Source organism: Paroedura picta, chromosome 3 (genome assembly GCF_049243985.1).
Source record: "Paroedura picta isolate Pp20150507F chromosome 3, Ppicta_v3.0, whole genome shotgun sequence".
Taxonomy (NCBI): Eukaryota; Metazoa; Chordata; class Lepidosauria; order Squamata; family Gekkonidae; genus Paroedura; species Paroedura picta.
In genome coordinates this window covers 156,867,420-156,888,531 of record NC_135371.1, presented here as the reverse complement: position 1 = coordinate 156,888,531, position 21,112 = coordinate 156,867,420, and the positions used below count along the sequence as shown (strand labels likewise).

The following is a 21,112-nucleotide window of genomic DNA, read 5'->3' as shown; positions in this document are numbered from 1 at the left end:
GGAAGGGAATGGCAAACCACCCTGTATTGAGTCTGCCAAGAAAACGCTGGAGGGCGTCACCCCAAGGGTCAGACATGGCTCAGTGCTTGCACAGGGGATACCTTTACCTTTACCCTGCTAAGAGAAAGTAGCCTACATGCTTGCATACAGGAACCTGCGAGGCCTAGTGGCTGTTTGTATACATGACAAGACATGCAGAAACAGTTCTACAAATATAAACAGCTCATGTATAAAGAGAACACATTACTACGTGTTTGAAGGTATCATTCCATTGCTGATGGATGAACATCCCCCTTTCTTTGGCCTCTCTCTTTTGTGTAGGGTCTCTAAAAGTAGGGCTGCAGCAAATTTTGCCAGGAATATGTCTGACAACAAAATTTTCCATTTTGAAGATGTTGATAAGGCATAAACTGATCTCATGGCCTAATCGTCCTTTACACCCACCCCGAAGAAGAAGAGTTGGTTTACATCCCCTGCTATATTTGGCTTCCCTTCCTCTTCCCACAAGACACCCTGTGAGTTAGGTGGGGCTGAGAGAGCTCTGAGAAAACTGCTCTGTGAGAACAGCTTTAACAGGACTGTCACTAGCCTAAGGTCACCCGGTTGGCTGCATGTGGAGGAGTGGGGTATCAAACCAGATCTCCATATTAGAAACCATCCTTAACCGCTACACCAAGCTGGCTCTCCCATCAGTCTATCTTTTGTTTGCCCCCGGCTATGTTATTTATTCACATAGACCAGGTGGCCAAACTGCCTTTCCAGAGGTCCACGGACTACAATGAACCCCTACAGCAGGGGGTCATGGTAATTGTAGTCCATGGACCTTTGGAGAGTCACATTTTTCTCCCCCCCCTCCCCCATCATAGACCATTCAGTGGGGAACCAAAGCATCATGCTCCTTTTATTCTTATAACAGCTACATGGGTTAAATTAGGTTGAGAGTACGTGCCTGGTTGAACATCACCCAGTGAGCTTCCACAGCAGCGTGTGGCTCAGTGCCAGAGCATCTGCTCGGCATGCAGAAGGTCCCTGACATCTGCAGGTAAAAGGATCAGCTAATAGGTGTTGTGAAGGACCTTTGCCCGAGACACTGAAGAGCTGCTCCCAGTCTGAGAAGACAATGCTGTGATTTTTGTATAAGGCAGCTGATCGACAGGCGCCTGACAAACAATTTTGCATTGGGTTTTTGCAACACTGAACATACACCATAAATCAAACTGGTCAGCAGCCATTAGCATCACGAGGGACTATTTAGTCAAACAAATTTAATTCAAGCCCCAGCATCTATTTCTGACTGACTTGTATGACTTCTGGTTGGTATAATTGTCTGCTTCAACAATTGCTTGCTGGGAAGAGCAATTATGCAGCAACACCAAAAAAGACATCTGGTAGAATACATTTGGGCTCTCTGAGAATGTGCATGTGGGGAAAAAACGAGTGGCGCTCTGCTCTATGTGATAGCCATCTTCAAGCACTCGAAGGGCTGTTGCACTCAGTTCTGGCAAAGTATTGATCTGGTTTGCTTACTTGCTTTCACTTATATTGAACTTTGCACCAAGTCAAGGGCTCATTTATTGAGCAATCTGCGGAAACCTCACAACATAATGTTGTACACTGTCCTGAGCCAGCTTGCTGGGAGGGCAGTATAAAAATCAAATCAATCAATCGAGGATGGAGCAGAGTTTTCTGTTGCCCCAGAGGGTCGGACCAGAATCAATGGGATGAAATTAATTCAAAAGAAATTCCATCTAAACATCCGGAAGACGTTCCTGACAGAGTGGTTTCTCAGTGGAACAGGCTTAGGAGATGGTGGGTTCTCCTTTGGAAGTTTTTAAACAGAGGCTAGATAGCCATCAGACAGAAATGTTAATTCTGTGAATTTAGGCAGATTGTAAGTTGGTGGACAGAAGGGATTGTATAGGTGCTTGGCTCTTGAGGTCATTTCCTGTATTCTGCAGGGGGTTGGACTAGATGACCCTGAGGTACCTTCCAGCTCTGTGATTCTATGATTCTACTGCATGGCTAGAGAAGAAGAGCTGTTTTCTTGTACTCTACTTTTTACTATGCAAAGGAGTCTCAAAGTTGCTTACAATGGCCTACCCTTCCTCTCCGCACAACAGACACCCTGTGTTTGAGGTGGGGCTGAGAGAACTCTGAGAGGAACTGTGACTGCTCCAAGCTCACCCAGCTGGCTGCATGTGGAGGAGTGGGGAATCAAACCCAGTTCTCCAGATTAGGGGCCACCACTGGTAACCACTACCCCAAGTAGGTTCTGGGAAGGAATACTGGGAAGCAACCACCCAAACATCCATGACTGGAATGACGAACTGGTGAACTGACAACTGAAAAATCAGTTCCCTACAAGCAGAATGGGCTGGTCTTTGGGTATCCCTATTTCAGAGCCTGTTCCAGTGAGGCACTGAGAAGGTTAAAAGGAAAGAAGCAGAACCTCAGGGTAGCCTTTATTGTACTTGTGAGCAGGTCAAAGTGTGGAGCTTACCAGGCCTGGATGAAAGGTACATATCATGTCTGGCCTGCCAGAGGGTTTCCCAACACAATCCTATGAGTTGTGAAATCAAAAATTCTATTGTGGTTCTTTAAGGACCCATACCCACTACGCTTAAGGCAGGGCTGGCTGGGGCTCCTGGGAATTGTAGTCCATGGACATCTGGAGGGCCGCAGTTTGACTACCATTGCTTTAAGGGTTCAAAGGAGTTTCTCTCATCCTCCCAAGGTAGATGGAGCTGAAGCCTTTTCTTGTGGAGCTTGAAAGAGTTTCTGGCAATTTAAAGGTTAAGGATGAGGAAAGAATGGCTTACATTTGTACTGGAATTTGCTGAGTGACATTTATGAGGAAATGAGAGCTGGGGAGTCTCTAGATTGTAACCTCTTTAAAGAAAGGATGAGACAGAGATACAGCCAGACAGCACAAAACTGTGGGGAAAAAAGGAAAGAGAAAAGAAAAGAATTCAGGGATTTGAAGAAGAAAGTAGATAGAAATTACTCAGATCTTTTTGCACCTCATTCATGTCATCTTTAAATCTCCGTAAACAAAGAGTCACAATTGTTTATTCATGTCTTGGAATTTTCCCATGGGGTTCCCATGTTGTGCAGGATTAATTCTGGCCTATGTTACAGAGCTGTTGTAAGGATTATAGATGTGGAAAAGCTTTGACACTTGGAATTTGATATGGGGGTATTTATTTGTTTGTTTTATATCCTTCCTTTCTTCCCAATAGGAAACCAAAGCAGTTTACACCGTTCTCCTGACTTTCATTTTATTCTCACAACAGCCCTGTAAGGTGGGTCAGGCTGAGAGTGTATGACTGTCCCAAAGTCACCCTGGCTTATTCTGTACCAGAGGCAGCGTGCCAGGCTGCTGCCCAGTTTTTGCCTGGGGGCAGGTTGCCCATCTGCTTCCCAGCTCCACATGGGGAAGAATTTGGGCCGCTACACCCCATCCATCCTGGAGGTATGCCCCCACGTAGCAGCTGGGGCAGTGTGGTTCTGCCATGCTGCAGGGTGGCGTGGGCTGTTGTATTTTAAATCTTTAAGAACCTACTATCACATAACAATGCAATACCACATTCTTATAAAGTTTTTAAAAGGCTCTGGGCAGCTCTGTCATGCTGCACAACACCGTGAAGCAACCTGGGTCATTTTTTGTCCCTTCTGGGATGCCGTACACAAGCACAGGTGGGGAAGAGCCAGGCCAGGATGGCCCAATTCTTCCCTTTCAGTACAGCCCAAGCCCAACATAGGCCCCAATGGGTCCCACAGCAAAAAAAGGGAATGTGGATTCATCTACATTCCCTTGCCGCAGGACAAATGAGAGCCTGAGTTGGGCCAGGCCTTGGACATCCCCAGACCGGTGCCAACATCTGGAAGTGGAAATTAGCCTAGTGACCAGACAAAACAGAATTGGGCCAACTTCTGAGCATAGAAACGGTCCCAGTGAACTTCCATGGCAGAGTGCAGACTATTGTTATTTTCAGAAACAGACTAACGTCTTTATCTCCCTTTTCTACTCTTGGTTCAAAAGGACGAAATGAGACAGATGCATACATTACAACATGCATTTAATTAGACAAAATAACACGCAAAACGGGAAGGGAGGATTCAAACAGCTTCCCCAAGGACAAAGGGACAGTGGTCTGGTTTATACAAAATTGAAAGTGCTCGGAGGAAAAGAAAGGAGGCAGGTTGCGTTTTAGTGCAAAGTAAGCTCAAGGCAGGGCCCGGTACAATTTGGAACGGCTGTAAAGCAGAGTTTCGGGGGCATTGCCAAGTGTGCTGAAACAAGCTAGCAGTTTACAAAGGCCATTAATTCAGTAGCAGCAGATGTTTGTCTGGAAAGTGACGGACAGTAGTGAGATCCAGTGTAGCATCGGAGACCATCAGAGATTTCGTTGGAAGAGACTGCGGGAGATTGCACTTTACTTTCGGCAGTTTCTTTGAGAGGAGGAGCTTGAAGAATATCTGATGCTGGAGCAGCTTCCGCCGGCAAGGCCTCGCCCGCTTCCGGCACTGAAACTGCCTCCTCCGACCCCAAGTCCGCTCCCAAGGCCCACACAGCCTGCTCCCGCGCCATAGCTGCTTCCTCCTCCCAGGCTGAGGCTGTTTCCAACTCCGCCTCCACAGGCAGCACCGGTGCGAGTCAAGGTCGAAGACACCACTGCTGTGGGAAGAAAAGGACACCGCTTGTTGAGGATTTGCCCCTCAACAGAATGGAATAAATGAGTGGGAGGGGAAGGAGAAGAGGAAGGGTTGGTTTTTATAGCCTGAAGGAGTCTCACAGCAGCTTACAATTGCCTCCCCCTCCTCTCCCCACCACAGGCACCCCGTGAGGTAGGTGGGGCTGAGAGAGCTCTGAGAGAAAGTGTTCTAACAGGACTGTGACTAGCCCAAGGACACCCAGCTGGCTGCATGTGGAGGAGTGGGGAATCAAATCGTGTTCACCAGAGTGGAAGCGGCTGCTCTTAACCGCTACGCTAAGATACCGAAAAAGTTATTAAAATTTATCATGCTCTTGGAGAGCTGTGATAGGTCCAAGATCAAACAGCATGCTGTGGGTGGAGGGAGAGTGGGGAATCAAACCCGGCTCTCCAGATTAGAGGCCACCACTCTAATCACTATGCCCTGCTGGTTCTCCAGATTGGGGAGGTGGGGAGGCGTTGAGGTGATGATCCCATTGTTTGCTACGCAGGGCAAAAAATGGGGTAAGATCATGCAAACAGGCCCTTCAGGCAATTGTGGTGACTGTCTACTGAACCGAACACCTGGGATACTATTCTAGTGAAATGAAGTTGTGCAAATGAGTAGCCGTGTTGGTCTGAAGCAGCACAATAAAATCAGAGTCCAGTGGCACCTTTAAGACCAACAAAGATTTATTCAAGGCGTGAGCTTTCGAGTGCAAGCACCCTTCGTCAGACTATGACCTTCCATCATGACAGTAGAAATATACAGCAAAAGTCATGGCGGAAGTCTGACGCAGAGTGCTTGCACTCGAAAGCTCATGCCTTGAATAAATCTTTGTTGGTCTGAAAGGTGCTACTGGACTCTGATTTTATTGAAGTTGTGCAAGTCACTGTTGGTTGCTGGTAGGCTGGGGGTGGCCAGTGAGTGAGCTGAGAAGTATTATTACTGTTGCTGGCCAAATCTGAGCTCAATGCTCCCTGCAGATCTCCTTTGTGACACTGTAGGGGATGCTCATTTTAGCTTTTCTGGGCCACCTATGGGTGGACTGAATGCATGGTGGTATGGGGCAGTGGTAGCACCAGGCCGTCCTTCCATACGAACAGAATTCCTTCTTGCATAGATGTAATCCCCAAACAAGCATGTTAAGCAAGGTACTTACAGATGTTGACTGCGTTGGCTCCATCATTTCCCAGTCTGTCAGGGGGAAAAAATTGGGGGAGATGAGAATTCAAACATAGAGTGAACATCTGGAGAGAGTTCAAAACGTGATTAAAATCAATTAGCCAAGTTTCCAAAGGGGAGGACTGGCTCAGAGCAGCAAAGCCTGCTGATTTTTTTAGAGGAAGGATATGATACAGGGCACATACGTTACTCTGGTTTTCTGTCAAATTCTGTCTGTCCATAGCAGACTCTTCCATTAGTTACCTGGAGACCTTGAATGGATGCCTGATGTCGCTTTGATAGAACTCAAGGTCTTTTGCCCTGGGTATTATCCCCAAGACATTTTAAATGTTGTTTGAATTATTGGCCAGTGCTGGGATGAAGTAAAACACCAGGATAGCCAACCAAGAACTGCACATTGGAAAAACTCAGCCTTCACTTTTTGGACAAAGTCATAACGAGCAAGCATCCCTAAAACTCGCTGGCTGGGAGCACAGGACCCGGGGTGGAGACACCAACCTGTGCCCCCATGAGACCTGTTGTGTTAATAGCCCTACAGAACCTCTTTCTGACATTCGCATCATAGAGTCCTGGAATCGTAGAGTTGGAAGGGACCTACAGGGTCATCTAGTCCAACTCCCTGCACAGTGATCCTGTTTTTGTGACTTTGTCCATAGGTGGGACTCAACAAGACGGCTGGAGCTTGTGCTTTCCACAACACTATTTCCCAAGAGGGGTTTTTGTAAGAGCGGTCTTCCTTCCCTAAGCACAAGCCTTCCTTCATTTGAGCTCCACAGCAGATTCTTTCACTCAGAACCAGAATGGGGAAAATGTAATGCAGACATGGGATTTGAATGTACTCTAGTGCAGGGGTGGTCAACCTGTGGTCCTCCGGATGTTCATGGACTACAATTCCCATGAGCCCCTGCCAGCAAATGCTGGCAGGGGCTCATGGGAATTGTAGTCCATGAACGTCCGGAGGACCACAGGTTGACTACCCCTGCTCTAGTGATTATTAATAGAGAAGCCAGAAGCACTAGCTGTTCCGGATTAGTGAGAATGGGTGCGGTTGCCGTCTGGTTCCTCACTGACCTGCATTCCTCTCCTTCCAGCAGCTTCCTGTAGGTGGCGATCTCAATATCCAGGGCTAGTTTGGTGTTCATGAGGTCCTGGTACTCCTTCAGTTGCCGGGCCATGTCCTGCTTGGCTCTCTGAAGAGCTTCTTCCAACTCGTTCAGTTTCTGCCTGGCGTCCTTGAGGGCCATGTCGCCACGCTCTTCGGCCTCAGCAATGGCTGCCTGCAGATTGGCACACTATAAGGGGGGAGGGGGGAGATGATAAGTGAATTTGATTGCCTTGAGGAAAGGGCCTGCTGCTTGTCTATGCTGCTCCTCAGAGCACCATTATCTCAAGAGGGCCACGTAAATAAAAACAAATAATCAATGTTTCTACTTATGGAATTATGATGGGAAAAAAACACTGGGTGACCTTCCTCTGTCCACTTTGACATTGCACTTCTGTGGTACAATTTTATTCCTCTTTCTCTGCTGCGTCAGATCTGGGGTCTACTGGGGAGATGTTTAAAGACACACATATACCCCTCAGCCGAATCATTTGAATCAGTTTGGGCAACTCTGATTCGGCCCTTTTAAATTGACAGGAATTGCGATTCGGCTCAGATAAGCATTTAAAAACTTCAAATCAGCATGAGTTCAAGGTTTTGGGGGCTTATGCAATCCAAATTGCATTTCCCTACATATGTGTGAGTGGAATCATACAATCAAGAAATTTCTCTGTCATTAGAAGATCAAAAATGGCCGATGATGACCTTTGAACCATGGGCCTAACACTGGTGCTGACGTAAATACTAAATGATGCCAGGAGTGACATAACACGGTGAAAGATGGGAACTCTCCATGAAAAATCTGATCTTTCAAACTCCTTTGGGAAGGAACAGGCGATCAGCTCCATTGTGTCATATGTATGATCACAGAACAGTTTGCCCTCTTTCCAAATGCTAGACCTATTTCTCCGTGGCCATTTTGACCAATTTCCTACCTGCTTCTTCACATTGTCAATTTCACCTCGCAGTCTCTGGATTTGCCGGGTGATTTCAGCAATCTCGTGCTTGGTATTGCGGAGGTCATCACCGTGTCTTCCCGCAGTAGCCTGGAGCTCTTCATACTGATAGAGGCAAGAAGACGCACAAAATGTTGGTACTCATTCTATTTAGAGCAACAAACTTACTCTTTTAGTTCAATATCTGTACACCGCCCGTGGCGCCGCGGGCGCCACGGACTAAATAAAACAGTAAGGGGTTCTGGGGCGGGATGTGTCCGGGATGAGGAAGGGTCCGGATTGGACCCTTCCTCATGACAGACAATCAGAGGGACCAATCGGCAGGCGCGAAGCGCCTGCCGATTGGTCCCTCTGATTCCCAGCCCCAGCAACTGCGAGCCGCGCGGAGCGCGGCTCGCAGTTGCTCCCGGACTGACGCGGCGAGAGGCGCAAAGCGCCTCTTGCCGCGTCAGGCCGCCGCCTGAGGGAGCCCCCGGCAGTCGCGCGGAGCGCGGCTGCCGGGGGTTCCCTGCCCGACGGCTTGACGCGGCGAGAGGCGCGAAGCGCCTCTCGCCGTGTCAAGCCGCTGGCCAGGGAGTCCCCGCCGCCGAAGGTAATACCACTGTGAAAAGAAGATGGCCGCCGCCAAGAAGCCGCCGCCAAGAAGCCGCCTGCCTCTCCTCAAGGGAGCCCCCGCCAGTCGCGCGGAGCGCGGCTGCCGGGGACTCCCTGCCCGGCGGTTGGATGCGGCGAGAGGCGCAAAGTGCCTCTCGCCGCGTCCAGCCGCCGGGCTGGGAGTCCCCGCCGCCGGGCTGGGAGTCCCCGCCGCCGAAAGACACAACGCCGCCGCTTCAAAAGAGCCCCGCTTCAAAAGAACAAACACCCAGGAAGTCCCCGCGGCCGAAGGACGCACCGCCTCGCAAGACCTGCCGCCCAGGGAGTCCCCGCGGCCGAAGAACACACCGCCTTGCAAGAGCTGCCGCCCAGGGAGTCCCCGCGCCCGAAGAATGCGCCGCCTTGAAAGAGCTGCCGCCGAGGGAGTCCCTGCGGCCGGAGGACGCACCGCCGCACAAAAGCCGCCGCCCAGGAAGTCCCCGCGGCCGAAGAACGCACCGCCTAGAAAGAGCTGCCGCCCAGGGAGTCCCCGCGGCCGAAGAATGCGCCGCCTAGAAAGAGCTGCCGCCCAGGGAGTCCCCGCGGCCGAAGAACTCACCGCCTCGTGAGAGCAGCCGCCCAGGGAGTCCCCGCGGCCGAAGAATGCGCCGCCTTGAAAGAGCAGCCGCCGAGGGAGTCCCCGCGGCCGAAGGACGCACCGCCGCACAAAAGCCGCCGCCCAGGAAGTCCCTGCCGCCGAAGGACACACCCCCGCGAAAAGAAGATGGCCGCCGCCAAGAATCCCCCGCGCTGGAGTCGCCCGCCGTCCCTGTCGCCCTCTTGAACGTAAGCCACCTTTCTTCAGCCAGCCCTCGCCAGTCCCTTGATTTCTCCCCCCCGTGCTAGCGCCCATTGTCTTTAGAATACAATGGGCTATTTTACTAGTTTATAATAATCGTTTTAAACAGTATATGGTCCAGTGTGAAGACATACACTTCCAATTCCTTGTTTAATGCTGGGTTCTTTCTTTGTTTATTTAATGATTTAGGTCTTTGGTCTGCTGCAGAGAGAAAACCTCAGAGTGAGAGTATTCAACAACAGGTCAAGACTATCCTGCCAATTTTACCTGCGGAGTAAGTTTCAAAACATTTCCAACTGTTATTTGATCTACCGATCCAACTTCATTGGTATGATGAATGCAAGCAGAATTGGCAATGGCTTATTTGTTAACACACGGTGGTGCTGTGTTAATGATTGCACAATAGTGACTATAGTTGAGGGGAAGGAGAAATGAGGACTAGGGGGCTGGAGATTTGGGACTGTGCTCTGTAAGGCAAGTTTCCCCAGGCTGTGCCTATCACTGTGGATGCAACCCACAAGTCATGAACAGAGGCCCATTACAAGCCCAATACATAAGCTGTGTTGGTGTTCTACTGTGGCAGCCTTATGCAGTATCTAGCAGACCACAGTTCATGACCAATGGGCTGTATTTGTTACAAGTTATACAGGTGAAACTCAAATACTTTGGCCACCTCATGAGAAGGAAGGACTCCCTGGAGAAGAGCCTAATGCTGGGAGCGATCGAGGGCAAAAGAAGAAGGGGACGACAGAGAATGAGGTGGCTGGATGGAGTCACTGAAGGAGTCGGTGCGAGCTTAAATGGACTCCGGGGAATGGTAGAGGACAGGAAGGAGGATCATTGTCCATGGGGTGGCTATGGGTCGGATACGACTTCGCACCTAACGACAACAACAATACAGGTGATAATGCCTTTATCTTTTTTAAAATTCCCACCATAAAGGCAAAACAGCACATCACTCTAGTGTAGAAATGAGGCCTTACCAGCAAGACTTAAAAGACAAACAACTTTCAAGTGCCTTTCTGCCAATTTCCCCAAGAGAACAAGAGGATTATTCTAGAAGAGTCTTAGATCTTGCAAGTTCTCTTGGTGGTTTAGGAGAGCTTACAAAAAGGAGTGCTGTTCACTGATAGCAATATCCTGTGCTGCAATACTGTTTTTAAGTTTCTGAATTGCATAAAATGTCTTTTTCCAGCACAGTATGAGCAACCTGTCACTGCTTCAATAAACATTTGGGGAATGGGGGAGGGGGGAAGGGGTGGAGGAAGAGCTGGGTTTCTATACTCCCCTTTTCATTAATCAAAGGACTCCCAAATCAGCTTACAAGCACTTTTTCCTTCCTCTCTGCATCAGATAATAATTTTTGTCTGCTCAATATTGAGATTCTCAGAGATTTAGTGGAGATGTGCAGCTTGCATAGGGACCAACCACACCATTCTAGCCATCCATGTGTTACCACTCCAGCCCCAAGTGCGCCAATATATGGATCAGGCATGGATTTACTGCTCCCTTAATAGTTTGAATAAGTGCTAGAACTGGGTTTCTCTAGATATGGATTCTAGAATGTGCCTGTTACTTAAGGCTCTTTACCTTGCTTTGGTACCAAGATTCAGCCTCAACTCGGCTCCTGTTTGCGATGTCTTCGTACTGATTTTTGACTTCAGCAATGATGCTATCAAGGTCCAGGTTGCGGTTGTTATCCATGGAGAGAACCACGGAAGTATCGGTGACTTGGGCCTGCATTTGTGCCATTTCCTGAAGATGACACAATAATATCCCGTTAGGAAGAAGACAAACACACCACGGTGTGCATTAGGAAAAGATATTAGATGCCCAAGGGCAACAATTTTGCCCGATCCTTACTTCATGCAAAGTTAGTAAACTTGCTTTTACTTGCTTATTTTGCATTGTTTCACTCTGCTTCCAAGATTTCGGTTTTGAAAGAATTTTGAGTTTTTGTAAGGTGTCAGGGAAATAGTCATGGGAAAATATATGGAGTGGGATGCTGGGATCACAGTAATGCACTGATATCGATGATAAGAAGTGGAAAGAAGGAGCTGGTGGGAAACCCCTATTAATTTCCTGGTTCGTTCTCCAGCAGAAACCTGATCACAGAATCATAGAATCATAGAATCATAGAGTTGGAAGGGGCCATACAGGCCATCTAGTCCAACCCCCTGCTCAAGAGGGGTGCTCAAGAGGACTTCCGATTCTGCTGAGTGGAGATTTTAGGCTGCAAGCCAATAATGCCAATGGACCACTGATCTCTCAGCCAGCCCATATAGTCTAACAATCCAGCACAGAACTGAAGTGAGAAAAGAATAGGAAAGATTCTCTTTACCTCTTCATACAGGGCTTTGAGGAAGCAGAGCTCATCTTTCAAGGAATCTGTCTTGGCTTCTAGTTCTATTTTGTTCATGTAGGCAGCATCCACATCCTAAAAAAAACGATTTATTGTTGAACTAGATGGTCAGAAGCCAAGGGAGAAGTTATAGAGAAGGAGGAGTGATCCAATTTATGCATAGATCGTTATTATTATAATATTATTATTATTTGAATTTTATATCACTCTCCCAACCAGCCGGCTCAGGGAGGTGCACATCATATAAAACACAGCAGTACAATTTAAAACCATTCAATTCCAAATTAGGTAAATTTAAATTAACATACAAATTAAACACAGTAACAAAACAATATCAACAACTGAACGCTCACTGTAGATCTCCCAGAACTGAACTCCGTTCTGGGGTGGTTTTGATTGGAGGAGGGGGGGGAGAAGATGTTGTTTTTCAATAAGTGAGCGTCATTTGGCACGCAGTTCTATGAGCATTTTGGCCACCTATTGGACTATGCTTTTGATGTTGCTAAGAGCACCACCACTTCGAACAGGCTGTGGATCCCTGGCCCTAAAGAGGCACGTCGAACCTCAACAAGGGCCAGGGCCTTTTCAGTCTTGGCCCCCAGAGATCAGGGCCCTGCCAGAACTTCCACAATTCCGCAGGACCTGCAAAAGGGAGCTCTTCCACCATTTGGTGAGGCCGACTGACCCTACAGGTCCCCCCCAGACTGAGGGACCGAACCTACTGAGGGAGTGTTAAAGTTATTGTTAAAATACTGTTCTTGTTGGTATGTTATTGTTATATTGATTTTGAGAGTGTTCTATGTAAATGTTTCAAAATGTTTTATGTAAACCGCCTAGAGCCGTAGGGACGGGCGCTTATAAAAATCTATATAAATAAATTCACTCATTGATTCACTCATACTTTGACTTGTATGCCGCCCCTCTCCAGTGGTCTCGGGGTGGCTCACATCAATAGGATTAAAAACTCGTACAAATTTAAAACACATTAAACCCAGTTTAATGAATAAACCCATTGAACCCAGTTCAAATATCTGCCTCCAGCACCCCTAACCTGGCAATTAAACCACAGCCAGGTATAAAATAGAGGGTAAAGGGGTTCGATTGTTCAGCTGGGGGGCCCTATTGGATGGTAATGGTGGGTCCTGGCCACGACCAAATGCCTGGTGAAAGAGTGCCCTCTTGCATGCCCTGGGAGGTCCATGATGACTCGCACCTCAGATGCAACTCATCCCATCAGGCTGGAGCCAGGGCTGAAAAGGTCAAGACCAGGCACCTTCCCCAGTTTATGATCCTTGTTTCAACACCTTGAAATAGTGTAGAAGCTGAGTGCTCTGACACCGAGAGACTGAAGATGGGGAGTGCCCCCAGCCAGGGGCTTTCAAGACAAGAGAGTAGGAAGAGGTGGTTTGCCATTGCTTTCCTCTGCAAAGTTTTCCTTGGTGGTCCCCGTTCCAAGAATTGGTTCTTATATGCCACTTTTCTCTACCCAAAGGAGTCTCAAAGTGGTTTACATTCACCTTCCCTTTCCTCTCACCACAACAGACACCCTGTGAGGTGGGTGAGGCTGAGAGAGCCCTGATATTACTGCCTTCCCTTTCCTCTCCCCACAACAGACACCCTGTGAGGGAGGTGAGGCTGAGAGAGCCCTGATATTACTGCCTTCCCTTTCCTCTCCCCACAACAGAGACCCTGTGAGGGAGGTGAGGCTGAGAGAGCCCTGATATTACTGCTCTGTCAGAACAGTTTTATCAGTGCTGTGGCGAGCCCAAGGTCACCCAGCTGGCTGCCTGTGGAGGAGGAGTGGGAAATCAAACCTTCCTCTCTAGATTAGAAGTCCACACTCCTAACCACTACACCAACAAAGAATTGCTCCAATGTTTTGGGAACCTATCGTGTTCTTTGGAAAGATACTAGATGTTGGCAGAGTACATACAACCATGTTTTAACACTGCAATAAAGAAAGATCTCCTGTTAAATGATCTCTCCTGAAGGACAGTGAATGGAATTGCACTGCAAAGATGCTTACCTTCTTCAGGGTTACGAAGTCATTCTCTGCATTTGTACGCTTGTTGATCTCATCTTCATATCTGTTTGGGACAGAAAAACAAGTTTTCATTAGAAGAAGAAGAAGAAGAGTTGGTTCTTATATGCCGCTTTTCCCTACCCGAAGGAGGCTCAAAGCGGCTTACAGTCGCCTTCCCATTCCTCCCCCCACAACAGACACCTTGTGGGGTTGGTGAGGCTGAGAGAGCCCTGATATCACTGCCCGGTCAGAACAGTTTTATCAGTGCCGTGGCGAGCCCAAGGTCACCCAGCTGGCTGCATGTGGGAGAGCGCAGAATTGAACCTGGCATGCCAGATTAGAAGTCCGCACTCATAACCACTACACCAAACTTAGCCAAATCATCAAGACCAGGTTGCATCTGTCAAAGGAGTTCAAAATGAAGTGCTCATTCCTGGTAGATTATTCTTAGAATGGTGGTTCAGAAGGTGACCAGCCTCTCATGCTTAGTGCCTCAAGTGGCATAAGCACCTGGGAGGGAGGAGCTGTACTTTGTAGACTGGTGATGTGTTAAATCCCTGTCATGTGGCCGGCCTTGCACATGATGGCTCTCTTTAAGTATCTGAAAGGTTGTCACCTAGAGGAGAGCAGGGAAAGGTTCCTGTTGGCAACAGAGGATTGGACCCGCAGTAATGGGTTTAAACTACATGTAGAATGGTATTGCCTAAATATCAAGAAAAAATGTTTCACTGTTTGAGTAGTTCAGCAGTGGAATTGGCTGCCCAAGGAGGTGGTGAGCTCCCCCTCACTGGCAGTCTTCAAGCAGCGGCTGAACAAGAAGTTATCCTGGGTGCTTTGGGCTAACCGTGCACTGAGCAGGGGGTTGGACTAGATAGCCTAGATGATTCTAGGCTCTATGATGATTCTAGGAACAGGCTACCACAGTTTGAGCAGTAGCCAAGTTGTGACAATAAAACAGCCATCTATTATTATGCAGTTTTAAAGATAAAATGCAAACATGGGAGTGGTTTATGTAGGAGAAAGAGTTTAGAGAGATATTTACTTGCACTTGAAGTCCTCAACGAGACCCTGCATGTTGTGCAGTTCTCCACCCAGTCTTGCTCTGTCATTCTCCAGGGTATTCAGCTGCTTCCTGAGGTTGTTAATGTAAGCCTCAAAGAGCGGTTCAGTGTTGTTTCTAACAATTTTCTGACCCTGTTCCTGAAGCAGGGACCATTTGGTTTCCAAGACCTTGTTCTGTTGTTCAAGGAAACGCACCTGGAAGCAAAAAGATCCCAAAATGTTAGTTATTCCCATTGCTTTATCAAGACAAGGTGGCTTCTTTTGTAGGGTTTTATCAAGGTGTGTGTATGCCTCCGTAGTTTAGGAAATAAAACCAAAACTCTGCACATACACAGAAGGAAGTGAAAATTCTAGCAAACTGTGCCTCTTTTCCATTCTGGAATTAATTTTTGAAATTCCGTTAGATCAATTGAATAAAAGTTGATTTTTATACCCTCCTTTTCACTATCAGAAGGAGTCTTAAAGGGGGTTACAATTGCCTTCCCTTCCTCTCCACATAACAGATAGGTGGGGCTGAAAGAACTCTGACATAACTGCTTGGTCAGAACAGCACTATTAGGACTGTGACTAGCCCATGGTCATCCAGCTGGCTGTGTGTGACAGAGTGGGGAATCAAACCTGGCTTGGCAGATGACAAGCTGCCGCTCTTAAGAAGATGATGAAGAAGAGACAGTTCTTATATGCCACTTTTTTTCTACCAGAGGAGTCTAAAAGTGGCATATAATCACCTTCCTTTCCTCTCCCCACAACAGACACCCTGTGAGGGAGGTGAGGCTGAGAGAGCCCTGATATAACTGCTTGGTCAGAAGAGCCTTATCAGTGCTGTCATGAGCCCAAGATCCCCCAGCTGGTTGCATGTGTGGGAGCGGGGAAGCAAACCCAGCACACCAGATTAGAAGTCCACACTCCTAACCACTACACCAAGTTGGCTTTAGAGGGTTCCCCCACCCATGTTGTTTTACTTCTTCTCTTCTTAGGAAAATGTTACTTTTATTGTTGCTGCCTGCCTTTCGTCCCAGTTATCCAGGAGGAAGGTGGGCTTGTGAATGTTTTATTTCAAACAAAATATTTTTTTTACATGATAGCTTCATGCAAGGACCACAGTAAAGCACTGCTCATCAGTGTCTATTCCACTGCACAGAGTCCCCATGCCCACTTCAGTTTCACCAATACATTTTTGGCAGTGCCCTGGCATTCTTCTCTACAGAGAAAGGAGTCTAGGCATTAGGCACCACAGCTTTCTCATCTGGATGCTGGTGTTTTTCAACATCTTCCAGCAGCTTCCTTGAGGAACATATTTAACTTGATGACCAGAAGTCTGGGAGAAGCAGTGTTGTCCTATCAGAGCAAGGGTATTCTAGCCTAATTTTATTTGATTGACCAAGGAACCTATTTAACAATAGGCTAATAGTTTCCATGCAAATCTCCTCTAAAAGGTTTAGTTTAAAATATATATGTGCTGTTGATTCAGTTTCACCCTGTGAACAAGAACAAAGCCTCTATCAACAAGGGATTTTCTTAAACCTCCTTTCTAGTACCGTGGAGGACAATGCTGAACTTCTAGCTAAACAACTCAGTTTGAGGAAATATAACTAGGCTGCCAAATCAGCAATACATGTAGTATTTGTAGAGGAAATAAAACCTGGAGAACTCAAAAAATCTTATTGTCTTTCAGTATCCATCACTCTCTGTTTGACTAAAGAATTTTCCCATTCTGTCTCAAGATTGAGCCAGGTTTGGAGGAAGAGGCCAGGGCTTATTCTGCACACATAGGATAATGCACTTTCAATGTGCTTTGGCAGCTGAATTCTCCTGTGCAGAACAGGAAAAGCTACATCTAAAGTGCATTATATATTGTGTGCAGAATAGGCCCACCCTGCAAGGTGGGTGAGGCTGAGAAAGCCCTGATATCACTGCTCAGTCAGAACAGTTTTATCAGTGCTGTGGCGAGCCCAAGGTCACCCAGCTGGCTGCCTGTGGGGGAGTGCAGAATCAAACCCGGCTCGCCTGATTAGAAATCCGCACTCCTAACCACTACACCAAGCTGGCTCTCTGGGCCAGCACTGGGCTAGCATATGCAAACAAAAACATTTTTGACGTGTTAATTGTATTTGTTGCAAATAACTAAGTGGCTGAAGAGAGCTGAACCAATGATGGAGAGAAAGAACAACAGCAACAAAATGGTGCAATGGGGAAAGAAATGCAGGAACTGCTTTAGACTACTATATAGAACCCTCTGAAGAAGCATAAGTAAAACATATTGGGATTCTTTAATGGAATAACACCATCATTTCCCCCCGTTGTATCCCTGTGTTTTGTTCTTTCACAACCTACTATAAGCATCTTGGAAATCATTTGGCCAAAAGATGGAATAGAAATCTCAGGGGAAAAAAATAAATGCATAATGAAAGGAAGTTAGGCAAACTCATGGTGGTCTATCAATCACTGCTATCCAAGATGACTCAGTGGAACCTCCATGCTCATAACCAGTATGCCACAGATGATCAGTTGCTGGATGTTCAGTGGAAGAAGGCATCTCCTTCCCAGTGGAAGAAAATTGCCCCAGTGGAGGAGGGCACCCTCTCTACTTGCAGATGAGCATCCCAGGAACATCTTTTTGACTGCTGTGGGGTGCAGGATGCTAGACAAGGTAGACTTTGGTCTCATCCAGCATGGCTTTCTGAAGTATCCCATCACAATGAAGAGTAGACGTATGCATGGGATTTTGGTTCATTTCGTATGATTTTATTCATTCCAAAAGTGTCTGTTTCAAGAAAGCACTCCCTAGTCTATGCTCTTTCTCTAATGAACACGGTTTATGCCCTTATTAGGAAAACACACTGGCTTCCTTGTAAAAGCGAAATTGTTATTAGGGTCAGAGAATGGGGGCACTGCAATAATAAAGAGAACAAGAGAAAATAATCCCCTATCTGGTATGTACTATTTAGACAGGGGATTATTTTGTTTATATGTGAATTGTACTAATTAAAACACTCCATTTTATAATTGTGATTCTTAACAGGAAATGTACAGGTCTAATCAATAGCCTACCTTACCTCTGCAATTTGGTACATATTCATAGAGGAAATATATTAAGAAAATATCCTAGATCTGGTTGCAAAAAAAAAAAAAAACCTTTCTGGGAAATTCACTAAGCCTTGGATAGAAAATTTCAAAAGAATATCTTTAATTCATCATGACTGTCAAGATCAGGGCTAAACTGATAAAACTGAATGTCCATCCACTATTGTATTTAGAGCACCTTGATCTAAATTGTAAACAGGATTTTTAAAGGCTGCCAACCTGGGAATACATTCTGGTGAACGTAGTGAGCTTTTCTTCCAAATAAATATGCATAGAGCAAAGCAGCCGAAAGCTGGGTTTTAATAGCTGCCTGGCCCCGGACTTTATACTGAGGCAAATTATAGATGAGATTGGTGGACTGGTTGAATGACTGAGCAAACGAATGAATGAATGAATGGAGTTTTGAATTGCACAAGCAGATTCTTCCAGTGCTACAACCTGACCCTCCCATCTCCACTTCTACTACTCATGACTCAGCTCTTCCTCTAGCCCTGCTGTCTATCATATGCAAAGAAGACCACATCATTCTCGTATTCATTGCCGGGCTATAGCTGTTGCCAATTTGACTTTATGGATCCTGGTGGTACGCTCTGAAAACCAGCCTGCCACACTTTGATTGAATGACTGGAATGAATCTTATCAAAGCACTTTGCTTCTCCCAGAATAATCCAATTCCTTCCAAGCAGGAGCATTCAAACCCTGCTTTCAAATTTTTATTTGAAGTTATAATTGGTAGATGCTGTATAGCTTTGTCCATCACTGGACAAATCTATACAGCCTCTACCAATATAGAGGCTGTATAGCTTTGTCCATGTCAAGAAATTATCATTATCATTATCATTATCATTATCATTATCATTATCATTATCATTATCATTATCATTATCATTATCATTATCATATAGATTTCTTACTTGTTGCTCTCAGAATTGACTCATGGCAGGTTACAGCAAGACTCAACCCCAATGCATAAAAACCATAAAACCAAACCCCAATCTACTCCAGCAATAAGGAAGATAACCCCCCCTCCTCTGTCTCCCATGTCCCCCCCTCTATCAGCGCCTCAGGGAACCAATCCCCAGAGGTGCTGATATTGGAGGGGCCCCTATGATCTCCCACGTCCTGGACTCAACCAAAGACCTGGTGGAAGGTGAAATGCTTCACCTGCAACATTTGTGCATTTTAGAGGCGTAGAAGCAGAACTAATAAGATGTTGGACTCTTGTGTACGGGATGCATTCCCTGGCCTCACAGTTTGATATGAGCAGCTTCAGTAGGGGCTGCAACAAGACTCGTGTGATTGCATCCTCAGGTACTCCTACTAACAAAGCTCAGAGAAAGCATTTAATTCTCACCTTATCTATGAAGGAGGCGAATTTGTTGTTGAGCGTCTTGATCTGTTCTCCCTCCTCTTTACGAAGTCTTTGGATGTTGGGGTCAAAGTCCAGGTTGAGGGGTGCCAGCAGGTTGTGATTGACGGTCACTTCGTGGATTCCACCAGGGGGGTAAACTGGGAAGCCAGCCCCGCTTCTGCCACCACCGTAACCGAAGCCTCCGACTCCTACACTGCCACCAAGCCCGTATCCACTGCCAGCACCGCCACCGAACCCGTATCCGCCACCAACCCCACCGCCATAGCAGGCACCGCTGCCACCGGCCGACATCCGCTGAGATCCACCCAGGCTGTACAGGCTTCGGCTACCAAAGCCGCCACCGCCACCTCCGACCCTACCCAACCCGCCACCAATGCCGCAGCCTCCACTTCTGGATACAGTGCTGGAGGTGTAACTGGTACGGCAGGAACCAGGGATGACAGCAGATGAATTGCTGAAGCCTTTCCTCTGGACCTTTACGGAGGATTGGTGTGCCATCTTAGCTGGGATGCGGTAAACGAAAATGCGGAGATGCAGAAGGAGAGAGAAAGAGAGAGAGAGAGTACACGATGCAAACAGCCGGGAGCACTTGCGTTCCCTCGGACTTAAGGGCTCTTTTATTTACATTGTCGAGGAAGTGGGATTGGTTGTGAGCGATGTGGATCATCTTTCTGATTAATGGGGCAGGGCATGCCCTGTGGCTTTTGGGCTGGGTGACATCACCCAGCCACACACACCCATATCCAAAAAGGAGGGAGGGGAGAGTGTGCCACAGTATAGCAATTTCATTTCTTAGCAGGCATTACCATACCATTTGGATATAATGATCACCTTCTTTGGCCTCTGCCATGTTAATGGGTTCAATTTGTACTCTCACTGGCAGGCAACAGGCAGAGAGGCTTTCCTGTGAACCCGTACATAAATCACTCCCAGGTGGCCTCTCGCCCGATCTCCTCCCAAAAATGCAAGGCAAGGATGGACATGCAGAATACCCAATGCACACGTGTCCTGCAGAAGTTATAGTTCCCACAGGGTTTCATTTAGCATGTGAAATGTATATCCCACCTTTATGCCCTCGGATAGGCACTGGCTTGCTCATTTTCAAACACCAATTAATGGTCCCAAAGGCCGGAGTCCATTGGAGTTTTCCCAGGAACGTCAGGATTTATTCTATTTCTGCATTGGGAGACATACCTTGTTTTAGCCTGGCTTTGGATTTCCTTTGGATGCTGTGAGTCGACTCTAGAGGTTCTGCATTTGGGCTTAAAGGTAAAGGTAAAGGTATCCCCTGTGCAAGCACCGGGTCATGTCTGACCCTTGGGGTGACGCCCTCTAGTGTTTTCATGGCAGATTCAATACGGGGTGGTTTGCCAGTGCCTTCCCCAGTCATTACCGTTTACCCCCCAGCAAGCAAGCTGGGTACTCATTTTACCGACCTCAGAAGGATGGAAGGCTGAGTTGACCTTGAGCCGGCTGCTGGGATCGAACTCCCAGCCTCATGGGCAGAGCTTTCAGACAACATTTCTGGTGCCTTACCACCCTGTGCCACAAGAGGCTCATGCATTTGGGCTTAACTCCCCTTATTTCCCAGGCTGAAATTTGCAACATGCTTTCCTTACTGAGTCCGATGGAGGTGGCCTCCCATCATGCATTGCTCCCTTCCCCTTTTCAAAAAATGTGCCTGCTTGAACCTTTGCCTGCTTGAACCTTTTGCACACCTTAATCCCGCCATTCTGTGGCCTTGATTGCCTCCCTCCTTTCCCCCAAAGAGTCCTGAATGTATTTTTTAACTGAGTTAAAAAATTATACACTGCTGTGTAAGAGTGCAAGACTGCTTTT

The 21,112-nt window shown here is 47.1% G+C and overlaps 1 protein-coding gene across 1 annotated transcript; it reads right to left on the bottom strand.

Annotated features, from left to right (window-relative positions):
* Positions 1 to 4,210: 4,210 nt before the first annotated feature.
* On the bottom strand, positions 4,211 to 19,833 carry LOC143831360 (keratin, type II cytoskeletal cochleal-like). Its single transcript, XM_077324365.1, has 9 exons — positions 19,256 to 19,833; positions 14,798 to 15,012; positions 13,759 to 13,819; positions 11,712 to 11,807; positions 10,961 to 11,125; positions 7,918 to 8,043; positions 6,952 to 7,172; positions 5,858 to 5,892; positions 4,211 to 4,678 (listed from the first exon to the last, which is right to left on the bottom strand). Exons 1-9 carry the CDS (start codon positions 19,769 to 19,771, stop codon positions 4,437 to 4,439), a joined length of 1,677 nt encoding a protein of 558 aa, XP_077180480.1. The 5' UTR covers positions 19,772 to 19,833; the 3' UTR covers positions 4,211 to 4,436.
* Positions 19,834 to 21,112: the final 1,279 nt, after the last annotated feature.

Excerpts from the sequence above, each read along its gene's own strand:
- LOC143831360 (XM_077324365.1), bottom strand. The coding sequence starts at position 19,771 with ATGGCACACCAATCCTCCGTAAAGGTCCAGAGGAAAGGCTTCAGCAAT. Across the intron at positions 15,013-19,255 it reads TCGCCTCCTTCATAGATAAG|GTGCGTTTCCTTGAACAACA; the intron begins GTGAGAATTAAA and ends TTTTGCTTCCAG. Across the intron at positions 4,679-5,857 it reads AGCCAACGCAGTCAACATCT|CAGTGGTGTCTTCGACCTTG; the intron begins GTAAGTACCTTG and ends TTCTTCCCACAG.